Source organism: Pecten maximus, chromosome 2, assembly GCF_902652985.1.
Source record: "Pecten maximus chromosome 2, xPecMax1.1, whole genome shotgun sequence".
NCBI classification, from domain to species: domain Eukaryota; kingdom Metazoa; phylum Mollusca; class Bivalvia; order Pectinida; family Pectinidae; genus Pecten; species Pecten maximus.
This window is the reverse complement of record NC_047016.1, coordinates 11,406,466-11,431,866: the sequence shown is the minus strand read 5'-3', so window position 1 is coordinate 11,431,866 and position 25,401 is coordinate 11,406,466. Positions and strand designations below refer to the sequence as shown.

Below are 25,401 nucleotides of genomic sequence, written 5' to 3'. Positions count from 1 at the left end.
ACCAGATACTCTGTTTCATTACTCACCTCCACATTGCCATTTATGTGTGTCAGGTCTTGTTGGACTGGTCAATGAGGGATGACAGGCTTGTTGAGGTATTGGGAAGCACTGGCTCGAGGTTCATGAGCAGGGGTTAGAGTCACTGTTATCTGTATGATGGAGGCATGGGCCGGCGAGGTCCATAGCCAAAGTACGTAGTCAATATAGCCATGTAACTGCTGATTTTGATCAGACTGCAAGTTCAGCATCTATTGCTCATCCCAGGTTTCGTTTTTCATATACAGGGTCTGATAAAGGTGTACGAGTGATCGCTTGCCTGTTCTCACCTTATATATACTGACTTAGTATTTATAAATACATGTATTCAAAATGATAAAATCACCAGTAGTTGTGTTTCCTAACGTTTTCAGGACTAATATTTACCTAGAACGAATATTCATACCCTGCCTACACTGCTCTCCGGCACGACCATCTGTCAGAAATTGTTCGTCCGTCGTCCAGAGCTACGTACGTTATCGCAGCTAATATTTACCATACCATCCTCCACAATCCAAATGTTGCTGAAAACTTTTGTTTGAAAAAAAAGAATTGTATACAAATTTTAATAACTGTGAATGATTTTATTTGAATGTTATTAAAATCATAAACATAATCATACTTATTCTGATTTAAAGCAAGACAGTATATCAGTATATCACATATATAAGACACATCGTCCGACAGATTGGAATTGGTGTCAAGTCTCTGTGGGATTCAAATATAGACAACAAAATTAAGTTAATGGTTAACAGTTAATGTGGATAATCAGTAATAACTTTATTTTTAACTGTTGGGATAGAACTGGGATATCAATTAAGCTGCTTTTTCCTGACAATAAATTTCAATCTTGAATTGAAGATTCTTTCTTCGTGACATATAAAACTCTTTAACATTTCTCAAAATGTACTGCCATCATGTATCGAACCATTTATGAACAAATCACAAGCATTGTTAATCCTTTTTGAAGTCTATTTTCCTCAAAAGCTTGTATTATCACATTTTTTTTTACAAATTTATATTATATAAGTCTATTATGAACACATACAGGCAGTCTGACCATCTGTTGCATATTCAATCATACATGCAGATGTGACCTGTCCCTGTCAATCAAAATATCTTTCATCTGTCCATTTTATATTTCAACTGAACATAATGTAGCTCTGCATATTAAGACACATACATTCATCTTGACTGTTGTCATCAGTGAGGTAACTACAATACTACGAGACAATACACAGTTTAGCAAGATCAATCCTGCTACAAAATGGTCAGTCTAAGCAGTGCATTATTTAATTATTCTTGGACAGTCACAATCAAAATAGATTTTTCTAATGTTCAAGCTATTCATGTTAAAGTGCACTGTACCTTCAACACTAAAGCCATTTTATTATAGTTACAGCAAAACATACCAGCAAAACTATTTTATAAACATTATTGATGGTGCTGGGGAATAAAGAATCTTAATGAATCCTAATGACCATATGAAGAATAGATTAAAAATTCAGCCTTTTGAGTATTTCCACAATTTAACCTCCCCATTATCACTACAGGAAGCTAGTAACTGAGGGTCCTTAGGGTGCCATGAAATAGAATTCACATCCTGGCTGTGGGCTTTGTTAACTGTCACTTCCAGTCGGAAATCAGGCTGATTTTTGTCAGAATTCGGTTCCTCCACAAAAACCCGTATAGCATCATCTCCAGATGCTGTAGCTATGTGACCAGTCAGGTGACACCAGTCTAAATCGTAGATGACACGGTTATGGTATCCGGAAAGGGTACACACACATTTCCATGTTGGATCAGTACCAGTGGTAGCCACTCCCTCCGTGTTACCTGGGGGGTACTCCTGCCATATCTTCAATGTCTGGTCATCACTACAGGATGCAAGTCTCGATCCAGATTTATCAAAGCATATTTTCCATACGGTGGAATCATGGGATTCCATGGTGGCAAAGCAGGTCCAGTCATCAGTGTCCTCCTTGAAGAGTTTGATGGTGTTGTCATAGCTACAGGAGGCAAGGATCTCCTTGTTTGGGTGCCAGGTAACACACTTTACATCTTGGGTATGGGAACTCAGGACACTGGCACACTCATACTCCTCATCCTCTGTCACTGTCAATACAACACAATGTTAATATTTAATATAGTGCATATTATATCAATCCACAGTGTCACAATTTTGTAATTGTTAGTATGGCTCTGTCATGATCAGAGCAAATACATTCATAAGTGTCATTACCTTATGACTATTTCATGCATGTGGAAATCTATTTGAGCAATGCTCCTCGAAAAGGTCTTTATCCCTATTATAGATCATTTGATGAATTAAATCTTGGATGGATTATTGTATCAATGAAAAATTATTTAAAGTTTTTACCTTCCCATATCCACACACTTTTGTCACGACTACATGTTGCCAGGAGGCTGCCACCTGGAGACCATGCCCCACACTTGACCTCATTTTCATGACCTTCAAGAGAAGCTATACACTCAAATTCTCCCTCTTTGCGACTCCAGATCCCTGTGGTAGCATCAAAACTTGCAGTAGATAGATAGTTCCCACATGGAGACCACGCAACAGACCTGACTGTTCTCTGGTGGCCATCTTCTAGAACTGTCTTACATACCCACTTGTCCCCCTCTAGGCCCCAGATGCGGACAGTCTTATCACCCCCACATGAAGCCAAAATAGTTCCAGAGGGGTTCCACTTGACACACCACACCCGGTCCTGGTGACCTTCTAAGACTGACACACATTCCAGTCTAGACTGTAATACACAAAACTAATTTCATGTATAAAGTTCAATGTTATTTCATTTTCAGTATATATAACACATTCTAAAACTTAAAATACAATATTACTTTTGGCAAGGTACACAAATGACAAATGAAAGCTGAACTCTTTACAGTGTTTATGGGAAAATATGCATGTGCATTGAAGCGTACTTTGTACAGTAATAAAAACTAGAGGTCCATAGGGGGTGTCAATTCCTCCATTTATACACCATGCAAATAATTCTTCAGATCAAATTTCATCAAAATTCATCGAGTTATTCTGGACTTGTAGCGTTTTAAAAAGATAAACCTTCATCCCAGGTGAACCAAAAAAATTTCTTCATAATGATATTAATACAAAGGACAGTAACTCTGTAAATTACTGTCAAACAATTCCCATTTTCAAACTCGAATGAGATCTTGTCGATATATGGCTACATACAAAGTTTCATCAAATGTGATTGATATTTACTCCAGTTTTCATGTTCACAAAGGTCAATAATATTATTACAAAGGAAAATTACTCTGTCAATTAAAGTTGAATAATTCCCATTTTTGTATTCATCCGAGATCTTGTCGATATAATATGGCTTCATACAAAGTTTCATCAAACTTGGTTGATATTTAATAAAGTTTACTGTTATCTTGCTCACAGGGTCCAATTATAATATTATTACAAAGGGCAATAACTCTATAAGTTACTGTCGTGTAATTCCCATTTTTGAAGTCGACGGAGATCTTGTGACGTCAATTTATGGCTACATACAAAGTTTCATCAAACTTGGTTAATATTTCCACCAGTTATTGTGTTCACAAGGTCTAATAATAATATTATTACAAAAGGCAATAACTCTGTAAAAAACTGTTTAATAATTTCCAATTTTTGGAACTCGTCAGAGATCTTGTTGATATATATCTACATACAAAGTTTCACCAAGCTTTGTTGTTCTTTACTCCATTTATCGCGTTCACAAGGTCTTATAATAATATTTTTACAGAGGGCAATAACTCTTTATGTTACTGTCCAATATTTCCCATTTTCGATCTCATTCATGATCTTGATGATATCTAACTGCATACAAAGTTTCATCAAACTTATTTGATATTTACTCAAGTTCTCACGTTTACAAGGTAATTGTTGACAGACAGACGCTGGACATCATGGTATGGCATAAATTCCTCTCAAGCTTATAGATGGAAAAATTGATACAACGTAACAGTGTTGATCCGCAGACACTCCGTCACTTTCGTCACCTTTTTTTTTTTACATTATCTCTGTAGGGAGCGATCATTATTTAGGGCAAAAATGGTGGTAAAGTGACACTTTCCGATTCCAATTTTTGTTTTGTTTTTATGGTTCATCTAAATAGTAAATCAAGTGATATTTTTCCAGATTAAAAATCACCATACTGTTTCAATTAAACAGAAGTAACTTGAACAATTGTTAATAATATGTCATGGCTATCTATGGGTCTTGATTTTGACATTTAATTTGTAAGCTACCTACTAATTTCGCCAAAACAAGCGTAAAATGCAAGTTTCAGCAGAACAAATAAAGCTCATGTACCAGTAGATCAAACTTATTGCACAAACTAACCATGCTGTTGTGGCATGTCTCTGGTTATGGTCAGAAGTGTCTACAGCAGGTGGTGTGAGCACTTGTTTGACCAGATTTTACTTTATAAAAGCATAAATGTCAATTCTTTTTTTACCTTGAAACGCAAATGGCGGCTGTAAATTATATAACACAGTCATTTTTGGCATATAGGGAGGCATTTCAATCTTCCAAATAATGCTCTTAGGCACTATAAAGAACTCTGATCATAGAAAGTAGCCATTCTTTAAGAAAAATAGTTCAACAGCAGAGTTTGAGGTAAAATTGAATAATCAAATTTCTGAAAATAGACCAAAACTTCACTATTTAACGGTTGAACGGTACGTATACAGTGATAGGAATTACTTCAGTTCGCACTTCTGGTTTCACGAGTTTAACATAATTTCATTGAACTATGAAGACCATTAGTCTGATTTTTTTTTCAAAATGATACCGGCACTATGATAATGAAAATAGATCTTTTGATTTCCATGACAATTTGCATATATATATATATCACCTAACACTAACAATTTAAGTTACATAAAAGTTTATCCATTATGAAATTTATTTCATCAGTGACAATGAATCACATCGCTGAATTAGCTGTAAGTCGGATGAAGGGTTATAAGCTACAGTGTACGTAAAGCAAGGGAATGTAATCAACTAGGCCTATTGTAAATTTGTTTTGTAAGGTAACATCCGTCAAAACTGGTGACATATAAAAAAAAAAAAGGAAACCATGCCTCAACTTTCAGGGATGATTTTTTGACAACACAACTAACCAAGTGAAAATAATGATTGACACGTAAACATCTAATTGTCAGCTAGTATTACCATTGTTAAAACCCTTGTCTCGCAAAACGATGTTAAGTTTTTCCTTCTTCAACTTTGGGTAGATCTAAAGATCATGGGCGCTGACATCTTGAATGTAGTTCGGAACAAATTATATCGTTCCGCAAAAGATATTTTTTTAATCAGGAAGACAGTTTAGAGTCTGATATTAAATATCTAGAAGTGTTCAGTATAAATTCATTTCATAATATATTCATTATTTCAAAATCAAATGGAATATACTTCATATACTTCATTTCCATGTAATTTTCACAAGGTACTACATACCTCGGATGTATTTGATAATAAAGCTGTTGCAAGGCATTTCCGGTTTTGATTTCTTCCAAAACGGGACATCAGTGAAGTTTGGTGAACAAATTAGTCACTAGCGATCTTATATAGAACAACTGGGAACTTGAGCATGGCAGGGAAGTCTAAAAAGTATGTTGATGAGAACAGGGAATCGAAAAATCCCGATTTGGAGCTTGTAGACAAGTCCATCGCGAACTTGTCGGAAGTGCAAGGACTGTGTAAGTATCGTTGCCTCCTGCTGATTCGATCTTGAGTGTTTGTCTTGTGTGGTATATTTTAACTTTTAGCTCACCTTTCCAAAGGGCAAGTGAGCTTATTCCTTGGCACGTATGTCCGGCGTCAACTTTTCCATTTAAACAACATCTTCTCAATAACTAAGAGCAAGAGGCCTATACTCCAACAATGTTAGAGGATAACACGACGAGAAACTTATGACAGGCGCCGTGCATAAGTGTTTAGCACGTTTATAAGTCAAAGACCGATTATAGACTAATAAAGAGAAAGGTCTGGAACTCCTCCGTCCTGCAAAAATTGGTCAATTTCATTCAAAGTGTCGTTAAATTTTTAATAAAAAGTTAGATAGTAATATAGCGAAATAACCGGGGAACTATAATCAAAGTCCCGCAGCCCGCGGTAGGTGTCCTCAAGGTAGCATCAGACACCCGCCACAATACCTGAGTTTAGAAATAGATAGTGGGTCGTTGAGAAACACACTTCAACACCGTTGTAAAGTTTCAATCTATGTATATTCAGCAACATCAGCAGTGTACAGAGCATATATACTAGCAACACCACTCTCGCTCTCATCAAAACACGTAGTAACATCCAACAAAGTAACACCTAGGCACTCCAACTCCAACTCCCCGAACTTCTCTCTCGCTTTCACCCCTTTTATACCAGAACCTGCAGGAGCGCTGCCGGAGCAGTGCGCACCTGTGCCGGAGCCTTCCACTCCGGTTCACTTAAATGTGTAAATACTAATGTACATAACACTTAAAAAAACAATTAGCCGCGAGTAAATGTTGACCATTTGTAATATAGATGGGGCATCACTGGAGCTCCCAGACGGGTCCAGCCATTTGTAGAGGGTAATAGGGATGAGAGGCGATTAATACCTCTCTGACAGGGGCAATAAACATGAACGGGAGCCGAACAGCCAATTACTGCCACGGGCGTGGTGAATTGATTACTTCACGGATTATCATCCCGATGTGTCCCCTCCCCACCCCCCCCATCTAATTACCAACGGTCAACAGATAGACCGGCTATTAAAATTCCTAAAGCAAAGATGGCATAACAGAAAATAGAAAAATACTACACTAATAGAGAAAATACTACAGTAACCTTTAACATAACACCAAGAAATCATACCTAAATAGTATATTTCTTTCACGCGCAGCTTTGAAACTCTGAATTTAAGGGATGAATTTTCTTTAGTGGGATACGATTGAGAATATTTTTTGTAGCGAAAATGTCTATTTGCTACACCGTAAACGTGATGGTCTACAATTACAGGGTTTGGTGTTATCAAATATAAAGTCTAAACAAACTTATTTACTAGTCTAATGCTTCACTCTATTTCTCCTCTCGTGCTCCCCATGGTTGTTTTCTGCATCAACAGGTATCAGTGTCAAGTTGATGGCCATCTGCCCAACTAAAATTACTCTCAGAAGGTGGTTTTGGGTTTTGTGTTATATATAGCTCAAATGGTTAATGTGTCTGTCTATAGCTTATTTACACTTCACAGGTTCAAGTCTAAGTCCCGCACTAGTCATTGCATTTTTCCTCTTTAATCCATTTGTCACCCAGCTAAAAATACCAATGGAAAGTGTTGTAGGGACTTGTGTGTTGAAAACTTTTTTTTCTCCTATTATTACATCTTCGCTAGCCAAGGCTTCTGATTACGTTACATGTACACTTCACAAACATGGAGTGTAACGTAATCAGAAACCTTGGCTAGGGTAGATGATATTATTATAGACTATCCATGTTTGGGTGTCCTTTTAAATTTTGCTAAGTATGTACACACAACACATATCTGGATCAAGTTCATGCTTTCCCATAACAGCAGCTCTCCAGTTTAGCTTGATGACCAGTTATATATATATACACACCAGGTTAAAAGGGCATATTCTTTCGTTCGGACATCAGAAATATGCACAATTTCTATTGCTGAAATCTATACCTGAATGGCGATAATACGAGTGTTTGTGCCTACATGCAATGAAATTAACGCCGAAATGTACAAGAGAAAGGCGTATTATATACAAATACTGTATGTCTTTGCAGTAATTAGTGATACTTCGGTTCGAATTAAGAATTTTCAGGACTTATTATATAATTACTCAAAGAATTTTGGTTTATCTTGAGAGTAATGTAGAGATTATAACTTTTACTACATGGAAAAAATACATATTTTCCAGTAAGTTTAATTTTGACAACCTAAACTGTATTCAGATGAAGTAATGTCTCTTTAAGTGTCTAGAGTTGGCATATTTGTCAATAAGGTTGATTGCATAGCTGATTGTCTATTCAGAATCTACACAGAGTATTGTTTAACATAATTTAAACAGTTGTGATTAAGTTTGATTTCTTCTATTTCAGTGGATTTGCAGCACATCACCAGACTTACTCTGACACATAATAAAATAACAGGTAAACAATGGGTTATGTACTGGTTATATATAGTCATATTATGATATGCAATACAATAATTTATTGAAAACTGAAAATCTCATTGTCTTCACTAATAATTTTTTAGCAATTTGGATTTTTCTTTTTAAAAAATAACGAATTACTGCCTCACTATGTGCAGTCACAACTATTTCACAAGGCTCCAAATTGAATAAGTCTAAATAGTTTTACAGTTGAGGCAAAAAAATTAGCTGTGTTTCCACTAACGTGCCAAAAAAAACCAGGGTAGGTAGGTGGAAATACTTTATATTTTACTTTTTTTTTTTGTATCTTAGATTTGATCAATTAAACACTGGAATATGATGTTATATGCATAATGTAACATGTAAATGTACATTTTATATTTAGATTGCTTCCCCTCATGATTGTCAAATGTGGAGAAATAACTACAGGGTTGTACTCTAATTAATAAATTCTGAAATAAAATGTATACCTCTCAGTTTGCTAGTGTCATACAGTTATTCAACAGGAGCTAGCATCTTATGCAAAGTCAGTGTTTTAGTGCTTTGTGTGTTAAGTTACCTAAGGTACAAAATAAAATACAGATAAATAAGGCCTCTCTGTCACTTTTAATTGGACCACAATTCCTGAATTCAACCTGATTAAATCTGATACGTACAGAACAACATGACAAGCGACCCTGTTAATGCTATGTTGTATTACATTATTAGGTCATCTGACCCAAAGGGTCAGGATGACCTATAGTCATCGTGCTTCGTCCGTCGTCGTCCGCCGTGCGCCGTCCGTAAACTTTTTCTTTCAAAACGCTACTCCTCCTTAACGCTTGGGTGGATTACTTCCAAATTTGGTTTGAAGCATCATTGGGGGAGGGCAATCATATTTTATATAAATGAGGCTGGTCTGACCCCTGGGGCCAGAAGGGCGGGGCCCCAAAAAGGGAACTTAGGTGAATATTGCTATAAAATCCTACTCCTCCTTTACCCTTAGGTGGAGTACAACTAAATTTGGTGTGAAACATCATTGGGGGAGGGCGGTCATATTTTATATAAATGAAGTTGGTGTGACCCCTGGGGCCTGAGGGGCGGGGCCCCAAAAAGGGAACTTTGATGAAATTTTGCTATGAAATCCTACTCCTCCTTAACCCTTTAGTGGATTTCAACCAGATATGTTGTGAAACATCATTTGGGGAGGGCGGTCATATTTTATATAAATGAGGCTGGTGTGACCACTAGGGCCTAAGGGGCGGGGCCCCAAATGGGGAACTTTGATGAAATTTTGCTATAAAATCCTACTCCTCCTTAACCCTTTAGTGGATTTCAACCAGATATGTTGTGAAACATCATTTGGGGAGGGCGGTCATATTTTATATAAATGAGGCTAGTGTGACCCCTGGGGCCTGAGGGGTGGGGCCCCAAATGGGGAACTTTGATGAAATTTTGCTATAAAATCCTACTCCTCCTTAACCCTTTAGTAGATTTCAACCAGATATGTTGTGAAACATCATTGGGGGAGGGTGGTCATATTTTATATAAATGAGGCTGGTGTGAGCCCTGGGGCCAGAGTGACGGGCCCAAAAAAGGGAACTTTGATGAAATTTTGCTATAAAATCCTACTCGTCCTTAACCCTTTGGTGGATTTCAACCAGATATTGTGTGAAACATCATTGGTGAAGGGTGGTCATATTTTATATAAATGAGGCTGGTGTGGCCCCTGGGGCCAGAGGGGCGGGGCCCCAAAAGGGGAACTTTGATGAAATTTTGCTGTAAAATCCTACTCCTCCTAACACCCATAGTGAATTATTACCAAATTTGGTGTGAAACATCATTGGAGGAGGACAATCATATTTTATATAAATGAGGCTGGTTTGACCCCTAGGGCCAGAGGGGCGGGGCCCCAAAAGGGGAACTTTGGTGAATTTTTGCTATAAATCCTACTTCTCTCTAACCGTTGGGTGGATTAATACGAAATATGGTGTGAAACATCCTTTGGGAAGGATGGTCATATTTTATATAAACGAGGCTAGTGTGACCCCTGGGGCCTGAGGGGCAGGGCCCCAAAAGGGGAACTTTGGTGAATATTTGCTGTTAAATCCTAATCCTCCCTAACCTTTTGGTGGATTACAACCAAATTTGATGTGAAACATAAGGTGACGGCAATCATATTTTTTAATGAGACAGGTTTGACCCCTGGGGAAAAAAAGATGGGGCAAAAGGAGCGCTTAGGTTAAACATTTCTTAAAAATGCAATTCCTCCTTAATGCCTGAATTGATTACAACCATATTTAGTATGAAACATCATTGGGGAAAGGCAATCCTAATTGATATAAATGAGTCTTGTCTGACCCATTGGGACAGAGGGGCATGCCCCAAAAATGGGAACTTGGCTAAAATTTTGCTTTATGATGCTGCTCTTCCTGGACAAGCTAAATGGATAAAAACCAAATTTGATCTAAAACATAACTGGCTGCGATAAATAATTTATGGTAATAATGCTGGATTGGGGTGTGTGTCCCTGCTGTGAGTGTAAGTGTTTGTCAGATGACCGTTAAGGCCCATGGGCCTCTTCTATATATTTATGACAAGCAGAGGTATTTGTTTCTATCAGATAAACTTATTTTTATTTTGAAAAATTGTAGCAATTCCTGCCAACATCACAGAGTTAGCTAACCTGGAAAACCTGAATCTCTTCAATAATCATGTTAAGGTTGGTTAACATTGATTGGATGATATGTAATTATATTATCAATGGGCACCTGTTTTACTGAAAATATTACATTGTAATTTGTACGTACCTGTAACTGATTTACAACTGAAATATAAAGGATGTATAATGACTAGCCTATCATCCAACAAGACCCTGTTTCTTTATGATAATGAGAATTAGATTATATAAAAGTTCATTTATGTGAATGCCAAATTTCCATGTTGCCAGTGTTTCTGAAATTTACAGCCTTTGTTTGAATGCACATCCTCCTTCACATTAAATCAATTATTTCTGCATGTATCAATATAAAGATCAAACGCTGTGAATAAACCCCTAGAAACTTGAAATCATTGCTGATATCAACTGTTTGAATGTGCAGCTGGATAATAGTTATAGTATTTACCTTTCAGGAAATCCCAAGTACGATCAATTCCATGATGAAGTTAAAGATTTTGAATTTGGGGTAAGTTAGGTTTGCTTCAATTTTTTGCATTTAAAGTTTAGGTACAACTTTTCTTGTTCAGTTCAGTCAGAGATAAATATGTTATGATCCTCAGTAATGGGGTCTAAAGATGATGGTATGGATTTGGTTTGTGAACATTTTTTCTTTTTTTTTTTTCTTATATGTTTAGGACTTCGCTTTTTTGAGGATTTTGTTTATTAAAGTTTTATATAGTTATAGAAATAGTGAGAAATGCACATTGCATTCACCAAAAACCTGGGAGATGCATTGCTCAGTAACAGCATCGAACTAATGCATCTTGGGACAAAAATCTGAGGGGTGTGGTTCAATTCTTACCTTAAAGTAGTTTGTGTTTGTCAGGATGCTGAGATCACAAATTAGTCTGTGCCGGTGTGGTTTTGGTTTTGTCATTAGAAAGACTCTTTATCTCAATTGCTCTGGATAGAATACAGTTGGTCCTTCCTGTTGTTGAGTGAGGTAGCCACCAGTTACTATAAGGAGACTTGCTTCAAAATGACTCCGGCTTGAAAGTTAAACTTAAAAATTATTTACATTTTCAGGATGAATAAATTGAATTCCTTGCCTCGTGGATTTGGTGCCATTCCTGTACTAGAAGTTTTGGATCTGACATATAACAATCTGAATGAGAGGTCACTGCCTGGAAACTTCTTTTGTTTGGGTAAAGACAGTACTATGTATATTTTTAGGTAGATATTTGTAAAGGGAAGGAGTAATGAAAAATACCCTGCCCATGGTGGGCATCAAACTAACGACCTCTTGCTCTCATCCTACCACTAGGCTAAAGTGAAATTCTCGCTAGTCTGTGCTGGTAAGGTGACCTATACTCTCCATGTCCTACCACAAGGGTAAAGGGAAATTCCTGGTAGTCTGAGCTAGTAAGGTGACCTATACTCTCCTTGTCCTACCACAAGGGTAAAGGGAAATTCCTGGTAGTCTGAGCTAGTAAGGTGACCTATACTCTCCTTGTCCTACCACTAGGGTAAAGGGAAATTCCTGGTAGTCTGAGCTAGTAAGGTGACCTATACTCTCCTTGTCCTACCACTAGGGTAAAGGGAAATTCCTGGTAGTCTGAGCTAGTAAGGTGACCTATACTCTCCTTGTCCTACCACTAGGGTAAAGGGAAATTCCTGGTAGTCTGAGCTAGTAAGGTGACCTATACTCTCCTTGTCCTACCACAAGGGTAAAGGGAAATTCTTGCTAGTCTGTGCCTGTAAGATGACCTATTATTTCCACTTTTTACCCTACTCCCTCCCTCTTAAAGTTTTTGTCCCCAAAGACAACCACAACCAAGGACTTTAGCTCCAGGGAAACCTCTTAATCTCCTATAGATAACACTTAAGAGTGATCAATGACACCAAATCTGTAATAGGATGGAATAATGAAAAATACCCTGCCCAATGCTGGGGCTTGACCTAGCAACCTCATGGTCTCAAGGCAAACATCCTCTGCTAGGGTAAAGGGAAATTCCTGCTAGTCTGATCTAGTAAGGCGACCTAAAATATCCACATCCTATACCTCTAAGGTAAAGGGAAATTCCTGCTAGTCTGATCCTCTCCACATCCTACCACTGGGGTAAAGGGAAATTCCTACTAGTCTGATCCTCTCCACATCCTACCACTGGGGTAAAGGGAAATTCCTACTAGTCTGATCCTCTCCACATCCTACCACTAGTGTAAAGGAAATTCCTGCTAGTCTGATCCTCTCCACATCCTATACCTCTAAGGTAAAGGGAAATTCCTACTAGTCTGATCCTCTCCACATCCTATACCTCTAAGGTAAAGAGAAATTCCTGCTAGTCTGATCCTCTCCACATCCTATACCACTGAGGTAAAGGGAAATTCCTACTAGTCTGATCCTCTCCACATCCTACCACTGGGGTAAAGGGAAATTCCTGCTAGTCTGATCCTCTCCACATCCTATACCTCTAAGGTGAAGGGAAATTCCTGCTAGTCTGATCCTCTCCACATCCTACCACTGGGGTAAAGGGAAATTCCTACTAGTCTGATCCTCTCCACATTCCTATACCTCTAAGGTAAAGGGAAATTCCTACTAGTCTGATCCTCTCCACATCCTACCACTGGGGTAAAGGGAAATTCCTGCTAGTCTGATCCTCTCCACATCCTATACCTCTAAGGTGAAGGGAAATTCCTGCTAGTCTGATCCTCTCCACATCCTACCACTGGGGTAAAGGGAAATTCCTACTAGTCTGATCCTCTCCACATCCTACCACTGGGGTAAAGGGAAATTCCTACTAGTCTGATCCTCTCCACATCCTATACCTCTAAGGTAAAGAGAAATTCCTACTAGTCTGATCCTCTCCACATCCTATACCACTGAGGTAAAGGGAAATTCCTACTAGTCTGATCCTCTCCACATCCTATACCTCTAAGGTAAAGAGAAATTCCTGCTAGTCTGATCCTCTCCACATCCTATACCACTGAGGTAAAGGGAAATTCCTACTAGTCTGATCCTCTCCACATCCTACCACTGGGGTAAAGGGAAATTCCTGCTAGTCTGATCCTCTCCACATCCTATACCTCTAAGGTGAAGGGAAATTCCTGCTAGTCTGATCCTCTCCACATCCTACCACTGGGGTAAAGGGAAATTCCTACTAGTCTGATCCTCTCCACATCCTACCACTGGGGTAAAGGGAAATTCCTACTAGTCTGATCCTCTCCACATCCTACCACTAGTGTAAAGGAAATTCCTGCTAGTCTGATCCTCTCCACATCCTATACCTCTAAGGTAAAGGGAAATTCCTACTAGTCTGATCCTCTCCACATCCTACCACTGGGGTAAAGGGAAATTCCTACTAGTCTGATCCTCTCCACATCCTATACCTCTAAGGTAAAGAGAAATTCCTACTAGTCTGATCCTCTCCACATCCTATACCACTGAGGTAAAGGGAAATTCCTACTAGTCTGATCCTCTCCACATCCTACCACTGGGGTAAAGGGAAATTCCTACTAGTCTGATCCTCTCCACATCCTATACCTCTAAGGTAAAGGGAAATTCCTACTAGTCTGATCCTCTCCACATCCTACCACTGGGGTAAAGGGAAATTCCTACTAGTCTGATCCTCTCCACATCCTATACCTCTAAGGTAAAGGGAAATTCCTACTAGTCTGATCCTCTCCACATCCTATACCTCTGAGGTAAAGGGAAATTCCTACTAGTCTGATCCTCTCCACATCCTACCACTGAGGTAAAGGGAAATTCCTGCTAGTCTGATCCTCTCCACATCCTATACCTCTAAGGTGAAGGGAAATTCCTGCTAGTCTGATCCTCTCCACATCCTACCACTGGGGTAAAGGGAAATTCCTACTAGTCTGATCCTCTCCACATCCTACCACTGGGGTAAAGGGAAATTCCTACTAGTCTGATCCTCTCCACATCCTATACCTCTAAGGTAAAGAGAAATTCCTACTAGTCTGATCCTCTCCACATCCTATACCACTGAGGTAAAGGGAAATTCCTACTAGTCTGATCCTCTCCACATCCTATACCTCTAAGGTAAAGAGAAATTCCTGCTAGTCTGATCCTCTCCACATCCTATACCACTGAGGTAAAGGGAAATTCCTACTAGTCTGATCCTCTCCACATCCTACCACTGGGGTAAAGGGAAATTCCTGCTAGTCTGATCCTCTCCACATCCTATACCTCTAAGGTAAAGGGAAATTCCTGCTAGTCTGATCCTCTCCACATCCTACCACTGGGGTAAAGGGAAATTCCTACTAGTCTGATCCTCTCCACATCCTACCACTGGGGTAAAGGGAAATTCCTACTAGTCTGATCCTCTCCACATCCTACCACTAGTGTAAAGGAAATTCCTGCTAGTCTGATCCTCTCCACATCCTATACCTCTAAGGTAAAGGGAAATTCCTACTAGTCTGATCCTCTCCACATCCTACCACTGGGGTAAAGGGAAATTCCTACTAGTCTGATCCTCTCCACATCCTATACCTCTAAGGTAAAGAGAAATTCCTACTAGTCTGATCCTCTCCACATCCTATACCACTGAGGTAAAGGGAAATTCCTACTAGTCTGATCCTCTCCACATCCTACCACTGGGGTAAAGGGAAATTCCTACTAGTCTGATCCTCTCCACATCCTATACCTCTAAGGTAAAGGGAAATTCCTACTAGTCTGATCCTCTCCACATCCTACCACTGGGGTAAAGGGAAATTCCTACTAGTCTGATCCTCTCCACATCCTATACCTCTAAGGTAAAGGGAAATTCCTACTAGTCTGATCCTCTCCACATCCTATACCTCTGAGGTAAAGGGAAATTCCTACTAGTCTGATCCTCTCCACATCCTACCACTGAGGTAAAGGGAAATTCCTACTAGTCTGATCCTCTCCACATCCTACCACTGGGGTAAAGGGAAATTCCTACTAGTCTGATCCTCTCCACATCCTATACCTCTAAGGTAAAGGGAAATTCCTACTAGTCTGATCCTCTCCACATCCTATACCTCTGAGGTAAAGGGAAATTCCTACTAGTCTGATCCTCTCCACATCCTATACCTCTGAGGTAAAGGGAAATTCCTAATAGTCTGATCCTCTCCACATCCTACCACTGGGGTAAAGGGAAATTCCTACTAGTCTGATCCTCTCCACATCCTATACCTCTAAGGTAAAGAGAAATTCCTACTAGTCTGATCCTCTCCACATCCTATACCTCTAAGGTAAAGGGAAATTCCTACTAGTCTGATCCTCTCCACATCCTATACCTCTAAGGTAAAGGGAAATTCCTACTAGTCTGATCCTCTCCACATCCTACCACTGGGGTAAAGGGAAATTCCTACTAGTCTGATCCTCTCCACATCCTACCACTGGGGTAAAGGGAAATTCCTACTAGTCTGATCCTCTCCACATCCTATACCTCTAAGGTAAAGGGAAATTCCTACTAGTCTGATCCTCTCCACATCCTACCACTGGGGTAAAGGGAAATTCCTACTAGTCTGATCCTCTCCACATCCTATACCTCTAAGGTAAAGGGAAATTCCTGCTAGTCTGATCCTCTCCACATCCTACCACTGGGGTAAAGGGAAATTCCTGCTAGTCTGATCCTCTCCACATCCTATACCTCTGAGGTAAAGGGAAATTCCTACTAGTCTGATCCTCTCCACATCCTACCACTGAGGTGAAGGGAAATTCCTGCTAGTCTGAGCTAGTAACGTGACCTATATTGGAGAATGTGACTGTTTACATTAAATTTAATTGATTCTTCCAACTTGATCAGTTGACACATGTTTAACTTACCAATGAAAACTGTAAAGTGATTTACATAATGATTAAAAACAATTGTGGATAATCTTTGAAGTCAATATTGTAGCATTGTTTGGGTAATCATCCCACATCATGCACAATCTACTTCAGTGTATAGCATAAACATTAAAACAGCAGAGTTAAAATGCATTGTTTTAATTTCAGATACGTTGAGGGCTCTGTACCTTGGAGATAACGATTTTGAAGTCATTCCTCCTGAGATTGGTCGACTGAAGAACCTTCAAATTGTGAGTTACCACTAACTTCAGAAATCATGTGAACAGTCATGGAAGCAACACTGATGTGCCTAACTGGAGTGTTTAATGTTTCACAACATTTCTCCAATAATTACCTGTATATAAACTTTATAAATTTTATGAGAAACATGCTTTAAGGTAGAATATGTGTTATATGAATTTTTTTATTAATTTCAAGTAGGATTAGAGTTTCACTGTGTGTCAAGCCTCAGTGAGTTTTGATTACCAAGACTTCTTTTATGGGTCATTAAAGAGTCATTTTTTCATGTAATATTAAAAGAATTCAAACTTGTTTGTGATAGAATTCAGATTGTTATATAGTGGATTTGTGGATATAATGTACTACAGTGTAACTGTTCTTGGAAAGGAGAGTAAATGGACCCAGATAATTATTGATGTGAGCATGATTTGTAATATAACCATAGTTAACCTGAGTAAATAGATATTCTAATTACATACCCACTTTGTTTGAGTGAAAAAATCCATGAAGGTTGGGAATCTAAATAAGAAGGGTTTCATAACCAAGATATGAACGGGATATGTTAAAGATATCAACATTGATTTTGTAGTTGGTTTTGCGAGACAACGATCTGATAGCCCTCCCCAAAGAGGTGGGAGAACTGCCTCGCCTCAAGGAGCTGCATATCCAGGGTAACAGACTTACAGTACTACCACCAGAGATAGGTAAGTAATGGAGTGGAGGGTAGATATAGAGATAGGTATGTAATGGAGTGGAGGGTAGATATAGAGATAGGTATGTAATGGAGTGGAGGGTAGATATAGAGATAGGTATGTAATGGAGTGGAGGGTAGATTCGCCGACTCGGATCTGTCCTGGCCGTGGCGGGTCGAGTATCGCGCTCGGTCTGTAATGGCTGGCGGGTCCCTTCGCGCTCGTCTTTCCCGGGCGTGGAGGGTAGCCTTCGCGCTCGGTCTGTCCTGGCTTGGCGGGTCCGCTCTAGCGCTCTGTCTGTCATGGCGGGCGGGTCGCTCTCGACGCTCGTCTGTCCTGTCGGTTGGATCTCTCGCGCTCGTTCTGTCCTGGCGTGGCGGGTCGCTCTAGCGCTCGGTCTGTCCTGGCGTAGGGCGGTCGCCTCTCGCGCTCTGTACTGTACTGGCGTGGCGGGATCGCTGCTCGCGCTCGGTCTGTCACTTGGCGGGTGCCTCTTAGCGCTCGTTCTGTACGGCGTGGTGGCGGGGTCGCTCGCGCGCTCGGTCTGTCCGGGCGTGGCGTGGTCGCCTTCGCGCTCGGTCTGTCCTGGCGGGTGGCCTCTCTCGCGCTCGTTTCTGTCCTGGCGTGGCGGGTCGCCTTCGCGCTCGGTCTGTCCTGGCGTGGCGGGTCGCTCTCGCGCTCGGTCTGTCCTGGCGTGGCGGGTCGCTCTCGCGCTCGGTCTGTCCTGGCGTGGCGGGTCGCTCTCGCGCTCTGTCTGTCCTGGCGTGGCGGGTCGCTCTCGCGCTCGGTCTGTCCTGGCGTGGCGGGTCGCTCTCGCGCTCGGTCTGTCCTGGCGTGGCGGGTCGCTCTCGCGCTCGGTCTGTCCTGGCGTGGCGGGTCGCTCTCGCGCTCGGTCCGTCCTGGCGTGGCGGGTCGCTCTCGCGCTCGGTCTGTCCTGGCGTGGCGGGTCGCTCTCGCGCTCGTTCCGTCCTGGCGTGGCGGGTCGCCTTCGCGCTCGGTCTGTCCTGGCGTGGCGGGTCGCTCTCGCGCTCGGTCTGTCCTGGCGTGGCGGGTCGCTCTCGCGCTCTGTGTGTCCTGGCGTGGCGGGTCGCTCTCGCGCTCGGTCTGTCCTGGCGTGGCGGGTCGCTCTCGCGCTCGGTCTGTCCTGGCGTGGCGGGTCGCTCTCGCGCTCGGTCTGTCCTGGCGTGGCGGGTCGCTCTCGCGCTCTGTCTGTCCTGGCGTGGCGGGTCGCTCTCGCGCTCGGTCCGTCCTGGCGTGGCGGGTCGCTCTCGCGCTCGGTCTGTCCTGGCGTGGCGGGTCGCTCTCGCGCTCGGTCTGTCCTGGCGTGGCGGGTCGCTCTGGCGCTCGGTCTGTCCTGGCGTGGCGGGTCGCTCTGGCGCTCGGTCTGTCCTGGCGGGTGGCTCTCTCGCGCTCGGTCTGTCCTGGCGTGGCGGGTCGCTCTGGCGCTCGGTCTGTCCTGGCGTGGCGGGTCGCTCTCGCGCTCGGTCTGTCCTGGGCGTGGCGGGTCGCTCTCGCGCTCGGTCTGTCCTGGCGTGGCGGGTCGCTCTCGCGCTCGTCTGTCCTGGCGTGGCGGGTCGCTCTCGCGCTCGGTCTGTCCTGGCGTGGCGGGTCGCTCTCGCGCTCGGTCTGTCCTGGCGTGGCGGTAGCTCTCGCGCTCGGTCTGTCATGGCGTGGCGGGTCGCTCTCGCGCTCGGTCCGCTTCCTGGCGGTGGCGGGTCGCTATCGAGTCTCGGTCTGTCCTGGCCGGGGCCGGGTCGCTATCGCGCTCGGTTCTGGTTCCTGGCGGTGGCGGGGTCGCTCTCGCGCTCGGATCTGTCCTGGGGGCGTGGCGGGTCGCTCTCCGACTTAGGTATGTAATGGAGTGGAGGGTAGATATAGAGATAGGTATGTAATGGAGTGGAGGGTAGAGATTTACATCCAGAAAAACTTTCCTGATGTACAGAAAATCAATGTTCCATGGATTAGTACAGAAAATCAATGTTCCATGGATTAGTACAGAAAATCAATGTTCCATGGATTAGTTAATTGCAATTTTTAGATGTTTTGCTTTGCACAGCCACCTCTAGCTATCATCAGTGAAGAAAAATTCATTCTGAACACTTTGGGGAAATCAATTGCCGCTTATTTCTACAATAGAAAATAAAATCCTGATAAGTTCAGGATAGGACAGAATGATTTCTTCCAAAATAAACCAAACGATACACGATCTCCTTCCGCAAAGTATTTGTTTGTAAATAAATGATATGATTCTTGCTTTTTTATGTTTAATGACAATTTAAGATGAATAAATAATAACAAAAAATGTTCAAAATCACAGACAATCATTGAGTATTACAAACTATTTTCCGTGGCAAATTATTACGCTTGCTGTCTGGTTTGTGCAAGGGGAGTTCACCTCTTTGAGTTGAAAAAAAATGGTTCTCACCCATCGATTAGTCATGGATTTTCCAATTGGTAAGCGATAAGTGAAATCTCCGATTGTTTCTACATTTGATACATAAAATGAAAGTAGAATACTACTGATTGGTTCTGGAGTTATTTCCATGAAATAGGCCTACAAAAATGACTGTGTTTTTTGAGCTGGTTGAAGTGATTATGAGACGAAACTTTGCTCAATTCCATTACGGAGATTCCAATAGCTATAAAGAGTTTGCATGGTTTAAATCAGTCGAAATGTGAAATGCTTCTATAGTAACATAATCTGCCATTCAAAAAATCACCAAAACAGATAAGGTAGGCCAATTTATCAGTAACAGATATAAGTGTCTTCTACAGAAAATTATCAAAGATCAAATATCTAATAATACAGATAAATTGATATATGGAGAAAAAAAGCCTTAAATTGAATGCATGACATTAGAAACTTGGAACAAAAATATACTGGGACAGTAATCAAATTCACCAGAATCTTCTGCGTAGGGAATCATGATGAAGTCTATCAAGATACATGTCAGACATTTTAAACATCAAGATCAACCTGTCTAAAAATTAAACTTAGTATGTCAACTCTAGTGAGGTTTAAAATAGTAATTCTGCATTTTTCAGCAAACGTTAATGCAACCATAGCCTATTTAAAATAAACAAAATTCCTTAAAATGATACAGGATCATCATCAGTAAATCGGGCTGTAATGCACAATTACTGAAAATCAGATTGTTCCCTAATAGATATCTTGAATGGATTTATTTGAGGAGTATAAGATATTTGTTTATTTTAGGTAACCTTGATCTTGTGGGGTCGAAGCAGGTGTTCCGTGGAGAGAACAACCCTTGGGTGACCCCGATAGCTGACCAGTACCAAGTGGGCGTGTCTCATGTATTTGACTACATCAGATCTGACACCTACAGATTGTAAGTTTTATGAGTCATTTCAACTGAAAATTTCTCCTTTTTAGTCATTTTATTGCTGATGTACATGTTTTAAAGTTATTTCTAAACTTGCTAGTGCTTTGCACTTAGGAAAATTCTAGTTAAAATTATATTAGAGTGCATGGTATGAATTTCTCATACTATGTTTCAGAGAGGACTCTAATTACTGTCTACAGATATATATATGTATATGATATAGAGGGGAGGAGGGCGGTACTAATGATACATGTTCTGTCTCCTTTGAGAACAGAATACTCAGAATCTACAAGATGTAGATATTCTATAGTGATAATAAAGGGAAGCTGTGACTTTTCTTTGTCATTTGAGAGATTAAAAACTATTTTGCTTAGAGGGAGAAAAGCATGATAATGTTGGGGAATCTGTTGAAAACTCAGACTACAGACCATTTAAAGGGATCCAGCTGATATCACTATGGGATAAAAAAAAAAGTGTACAATAAATGGGGCCAACTCTCTAGGGATCAGAAGGATAGGATAAAAAAAGGTAATTTGGCAAGTCACAGCTTTAATTGACCTACCTGGAGCTATATATTGAATATAAACTCTTATTTGACTGGAAACATTGCCATGTGATAATGTTGGCAGTTCTGAACAAGGGTAATGGTTGAGATTTCCACTATACATGTACATATCATTATTGTGGTGTTGCTAAACATAGAAGTAACGTACACAAGATTGGCTCTAGGTCCAGCCTTGTCTGGAAAAATTAATCTTTTAATAGGTCCAGCCTTGTCTAGACAAATTAATCTGTTAGGTCCAGCCTTGTCTGGACAAATTAATCTGCTAGGTCAAGCCTTGCCTAGACAAATTAATTTGTGGGTCTTTAACAATGGAAGGTAAGATTCCCATCCAATACCAACATCAGCAATTTACTTCGAATCTACATGTAATTTCTGGTTTATATAAGAACATCATAGCTCCCCCCCCCCCCCCCCCCCCCCCCCCCCCCCCACCCACCCAGGGATTATTAAAATTACTGCTATTGCTATTGAACAGTTAATCATATTTCAACAAGACATGCAATATGACGAAGTGTAAGAATTCTTATGGACAAGGCATGAAATGTGTTACATATGTGTCATCCTTTTAAGTATTTAGTGTTTGGGGGATATTTTGGCATGTTTATGATAATACTGAAGTGAGCAATATAGACCCTCTAGTTGTTTTAATTGACTACTTCCTAATCACCTTTCCTGCAGTTTGTATGGCCGCCACATTGCTGCAGAGTCTGCACCACCTCCAAAGACAAATGACAAGTCCAAGAAGATAAGCCGAGGGTGAGGCGAGGAGCTGTCAGAGAGGCTGAATACTCAATTATCACTCAAAACAGCAGGGAGTCATGGAAGCTAAATACAGAGACAAATGGGAAAACCTAGACATTTATAAAGCTACATGTTGTACATCTCTGTCAGTTAAGACAGGGTTTTTATTGAAGTCATCATTCATCTTTCTCCATGGAAGTAGCAGATCTGCTTCCAAGGTCACAAAGGAATAATAGATTTGATAAAGTTTATACATTATTGTGAACTGTGCTTTTACTACAGCATTCAGCATGTACTGATTTCCTACAGAAAAACATATCTCTACTTTGGACGGAGGGTAAAGATATTACTAAATGTAATAAGATGTGAACGGTGGAATATTATCACATTCATGGCTTGAAATTATCTTCAGACTAATAAGATTCATCTTCCTATGAATTTAACACATGGAAATACAGAATATGAACTGACCATGACAATAGTTTACAGTTATATTTGCAATTAACTTATTCAAAATACTACACAATGACTAAAACCTGTTTATGAGAAATAGAGATATCAATCTAGGCAATACACTGAATTTCCTATTGTACATGTGATACCAAGCTGGTCACTTTCATGACAAATGAGACTGGGTACATTAGGAAATTCTGTGGAGTTCAGTTTAAGTTTAAATAGAAGTGTAGATGTATGAAAGGTTATTTTGCACTGTCATTTACCAATCTTTGTTAAAATATTCATTTTAACCAAAGATATTTAATGATCTTAAAATTCTCTGATAATTCAGAGTTGGCTGGCCATGTTAAGAAAGCATAGCTAGAGGCCAAACAAATATGGTGCTATTTTTTATTATGTCTATTTATAGATAGCCTAAAAATCTATCTGCATTTGCTTATCATAATCTTTCTTCTTCTCATTTATTACCAGGTAAAGAATCATCTACAGATTTGACATTTTGTCTTATTTATGGCCTGCTTCAGTAAGGTTGTATTTATATTGATGTACTTTTTAAATGAATGGTGTTGTATTTGAAACTTTTGTGGAACATTTATCAAATCACTCAAAGGATTAACTTTCACCATCTATATCTTAAGATGTTTACCAGAGTGTACGCATACCAGTTATAATCTGTACTGGGGGCTTACCTTCAGTTCTGCTTTCATTTAAATGGCATCATTTTGTCCAGCTATTTTGCTAAATACATAGCGTATATGATAATATTTGCATGTTTATGTTTTGTATGAAGTATGAAATATTGGTTTATATTGTTCTCTGGCACTTCATATGATGTGTCAGTTTTGTGTGTGTTATTATTTAAATGTATGTTACCGATTTATAGATGTATATATGCAAATTATACAATATATATGTTTTATATCCATAAAATAGTGTCAAAATTCAGAGAAACATTTACATTTTTCTTCCATCTATGTCATGCTTCAGTTGTACTACTGGCCTGTACTGAATCACTCCGTAATTAACCCTGTGATAATTTGACCCCTTCCTGTATAGACCTTTTAGGGTCATATTTAATGCAGTTTATAAATTAATATTTAAGTACATTTAGGTATGACAAGAACAAGAATATTCAAATACTACTGAAATTATTATCGCTGTTGTTTCTTTTTAAGTGATTTGAAAAAAAAAAGTTGTGAATTATTACTCACAGAGGTGCTAACAAAAATGCTTATCTGGATACCAATTTATAGAGAAGTTTCAGAAAACCTCCTGTTTTAGATATTACACAATGTATTACTACACTTGTATAACGAATGTGACTTTTAATATTATATTTATTTATATGACACAATAAATATATTATAAGCTTTTAGAAAAAGTGTTTTCTTTAGAACAATTCAAATGTTATATGTCAATACTGTAGATCACTTATATTTCTCGTAGGATTTATTTTTGTATTAATATGCGAGGAAAGTGGATCACGAATTCAAATCCTTCGCGATTATTTATACAAAAATAACACCTTTGGATCCCTGCTACCAGTTACCGATATGTTTGACTTGCAGAGTCCATGACTAGAATTGCTCATCATTTGGAATTTAAAGTCAATCCTACATTTCTACATTGCGGAATCCATGTGATTTACAGTAAGCAAGGAAGTATGCTGCAGAAAAATACAATGAAAATTTTTCCTCTTCTAAGAGGTGCACGGCAATAGAGATATGGTACAACTGGACAAATCAATACATGTACATGGATAGAGTGCTAACCTCCAGTTCTCTCTGATTGGCAACTAGTGAACTGTCAGAGAGATGTGTATCTCGACTAGGTTATGTATTGGTGTCTATAGAAGTGTATCTCGACTAGGTAATGTATTGGTGTCTATAGAAGTGTATCTCGACTAGGTAATGTATTGGCGTCTATAGAAGTGTATCTCGACTAGGTAATGTATTGGCGTCTATAGAAGTGTATCTCGACTAGGTAATGTATTGGCGTCTATAGAAGTGTATCTCGACTAGGTAATGTATCGGCGTCTACAGAAGTGTATCTCGACTAGGTAATGTATCGGCGTCTACAGAAGTGTATCTCGACTAGGTAATGTATCGGCGTCTACAGAAGTGTATCACGACTAGGTAATGTATCGGCGCCTATAGAAGTGTATCTCGACTAGGTAATGTATCGGTGTCTATAGAAGTGTATCAAGACTAGGTAATGAATCGGCGCCTATAGAAGTGTATCTCGACTAGGTAATGTATCAGTGTCTATAGAAGTGTATCTGGACTAGGATATGTATTGGTGTCTATAGAAGTGTATCTCGACTAGGTAATGTATTGGCGTCTATAGAAGTGTATCTCGACTAGGATATGTATTGGTGTCTATAGAAGTGTATCTCGACTAGGTAATGTATTGGCGTCTATAGAAGTGTATCACACCTAGGTTATGTATTGGTGTCTATAGAAGTGTATCACACCTAGGTAATGTATTGGCGTCTATAGAAGTGTATCTCACCTAGGTAATGTATTGGTGTCTATAGAAGTGTATCTCGACTAGGTAATGTATCGGCGTCTATAGAAGTGTATCTCGACTAGGTAATGTATCGGCGTCTATAGAAGTGTATCTCGACTAGGTAATGTATTGGCGTCTATAGAAGTGTATCTCGACTAGGTAATGTATTGGCGTCTATAGAAGTGTATCTC

General features: G+C 40.0%; 2 protein-coding genes across 2 annotated transcripts; one reads left to right on the top strand and one right to left on the bottom strand.

Moving 5' to 3' along the window:
* Positions 1-599: 599 nt before the first annotated feature.
* Positions 600-5,338, bottom strand: LOC117317523 (probable cytosolic iron-sulfur protein assembly protein CIAO1 homolog). Its single transcript, XM_033872340.1, has 3 exons — positions 5,246-5,338; positions 2,417-2,807; positions 600-2,151 (listed from the first exon to the last, which is right to left on the bottom strand). Exons 1-3 carry the CDS (start codon positions 5,246-5,248, stop codon positions 1,541-1,543), a joined length of 1,005 nt encoding a protein of 334 aa, XP_033728231.1. The 5' UTR covers positions 5,249-5,338; the 3' UTR covers positions 600-1,540.
* Positions 5,339-5,559: 221 nt separating this feature from the next.
* Positions 5,560-24,072, top strand: LOC117317513 (ras suppressor protein 1-like). Its single transcript, XM_033872331.1, has 9 exons — positions 5,560-5,772; positions 8,159-8,209; positions 10,845-10,912; positions 11,323-11,375; positions 11,936-12,054; positions 16,833-16,915; positions 17,494-17,608; positions 20,814-20,946; positions 22,184-24,072. The coding sequence occupies exons 1-9, from the start codon at positions 5,664-5,666 to the stop codon at positions 22,263-22,265; spliced, it is 813 nt and encodes a 270-aa protein (XP_033728222.1). The 5' UTR covers positions 5,560-5,663; the 3' UTR covers positions 22,266-24,072.
* Positions 24,073-25,401: the final 1,329 nt, after the last annotated feature.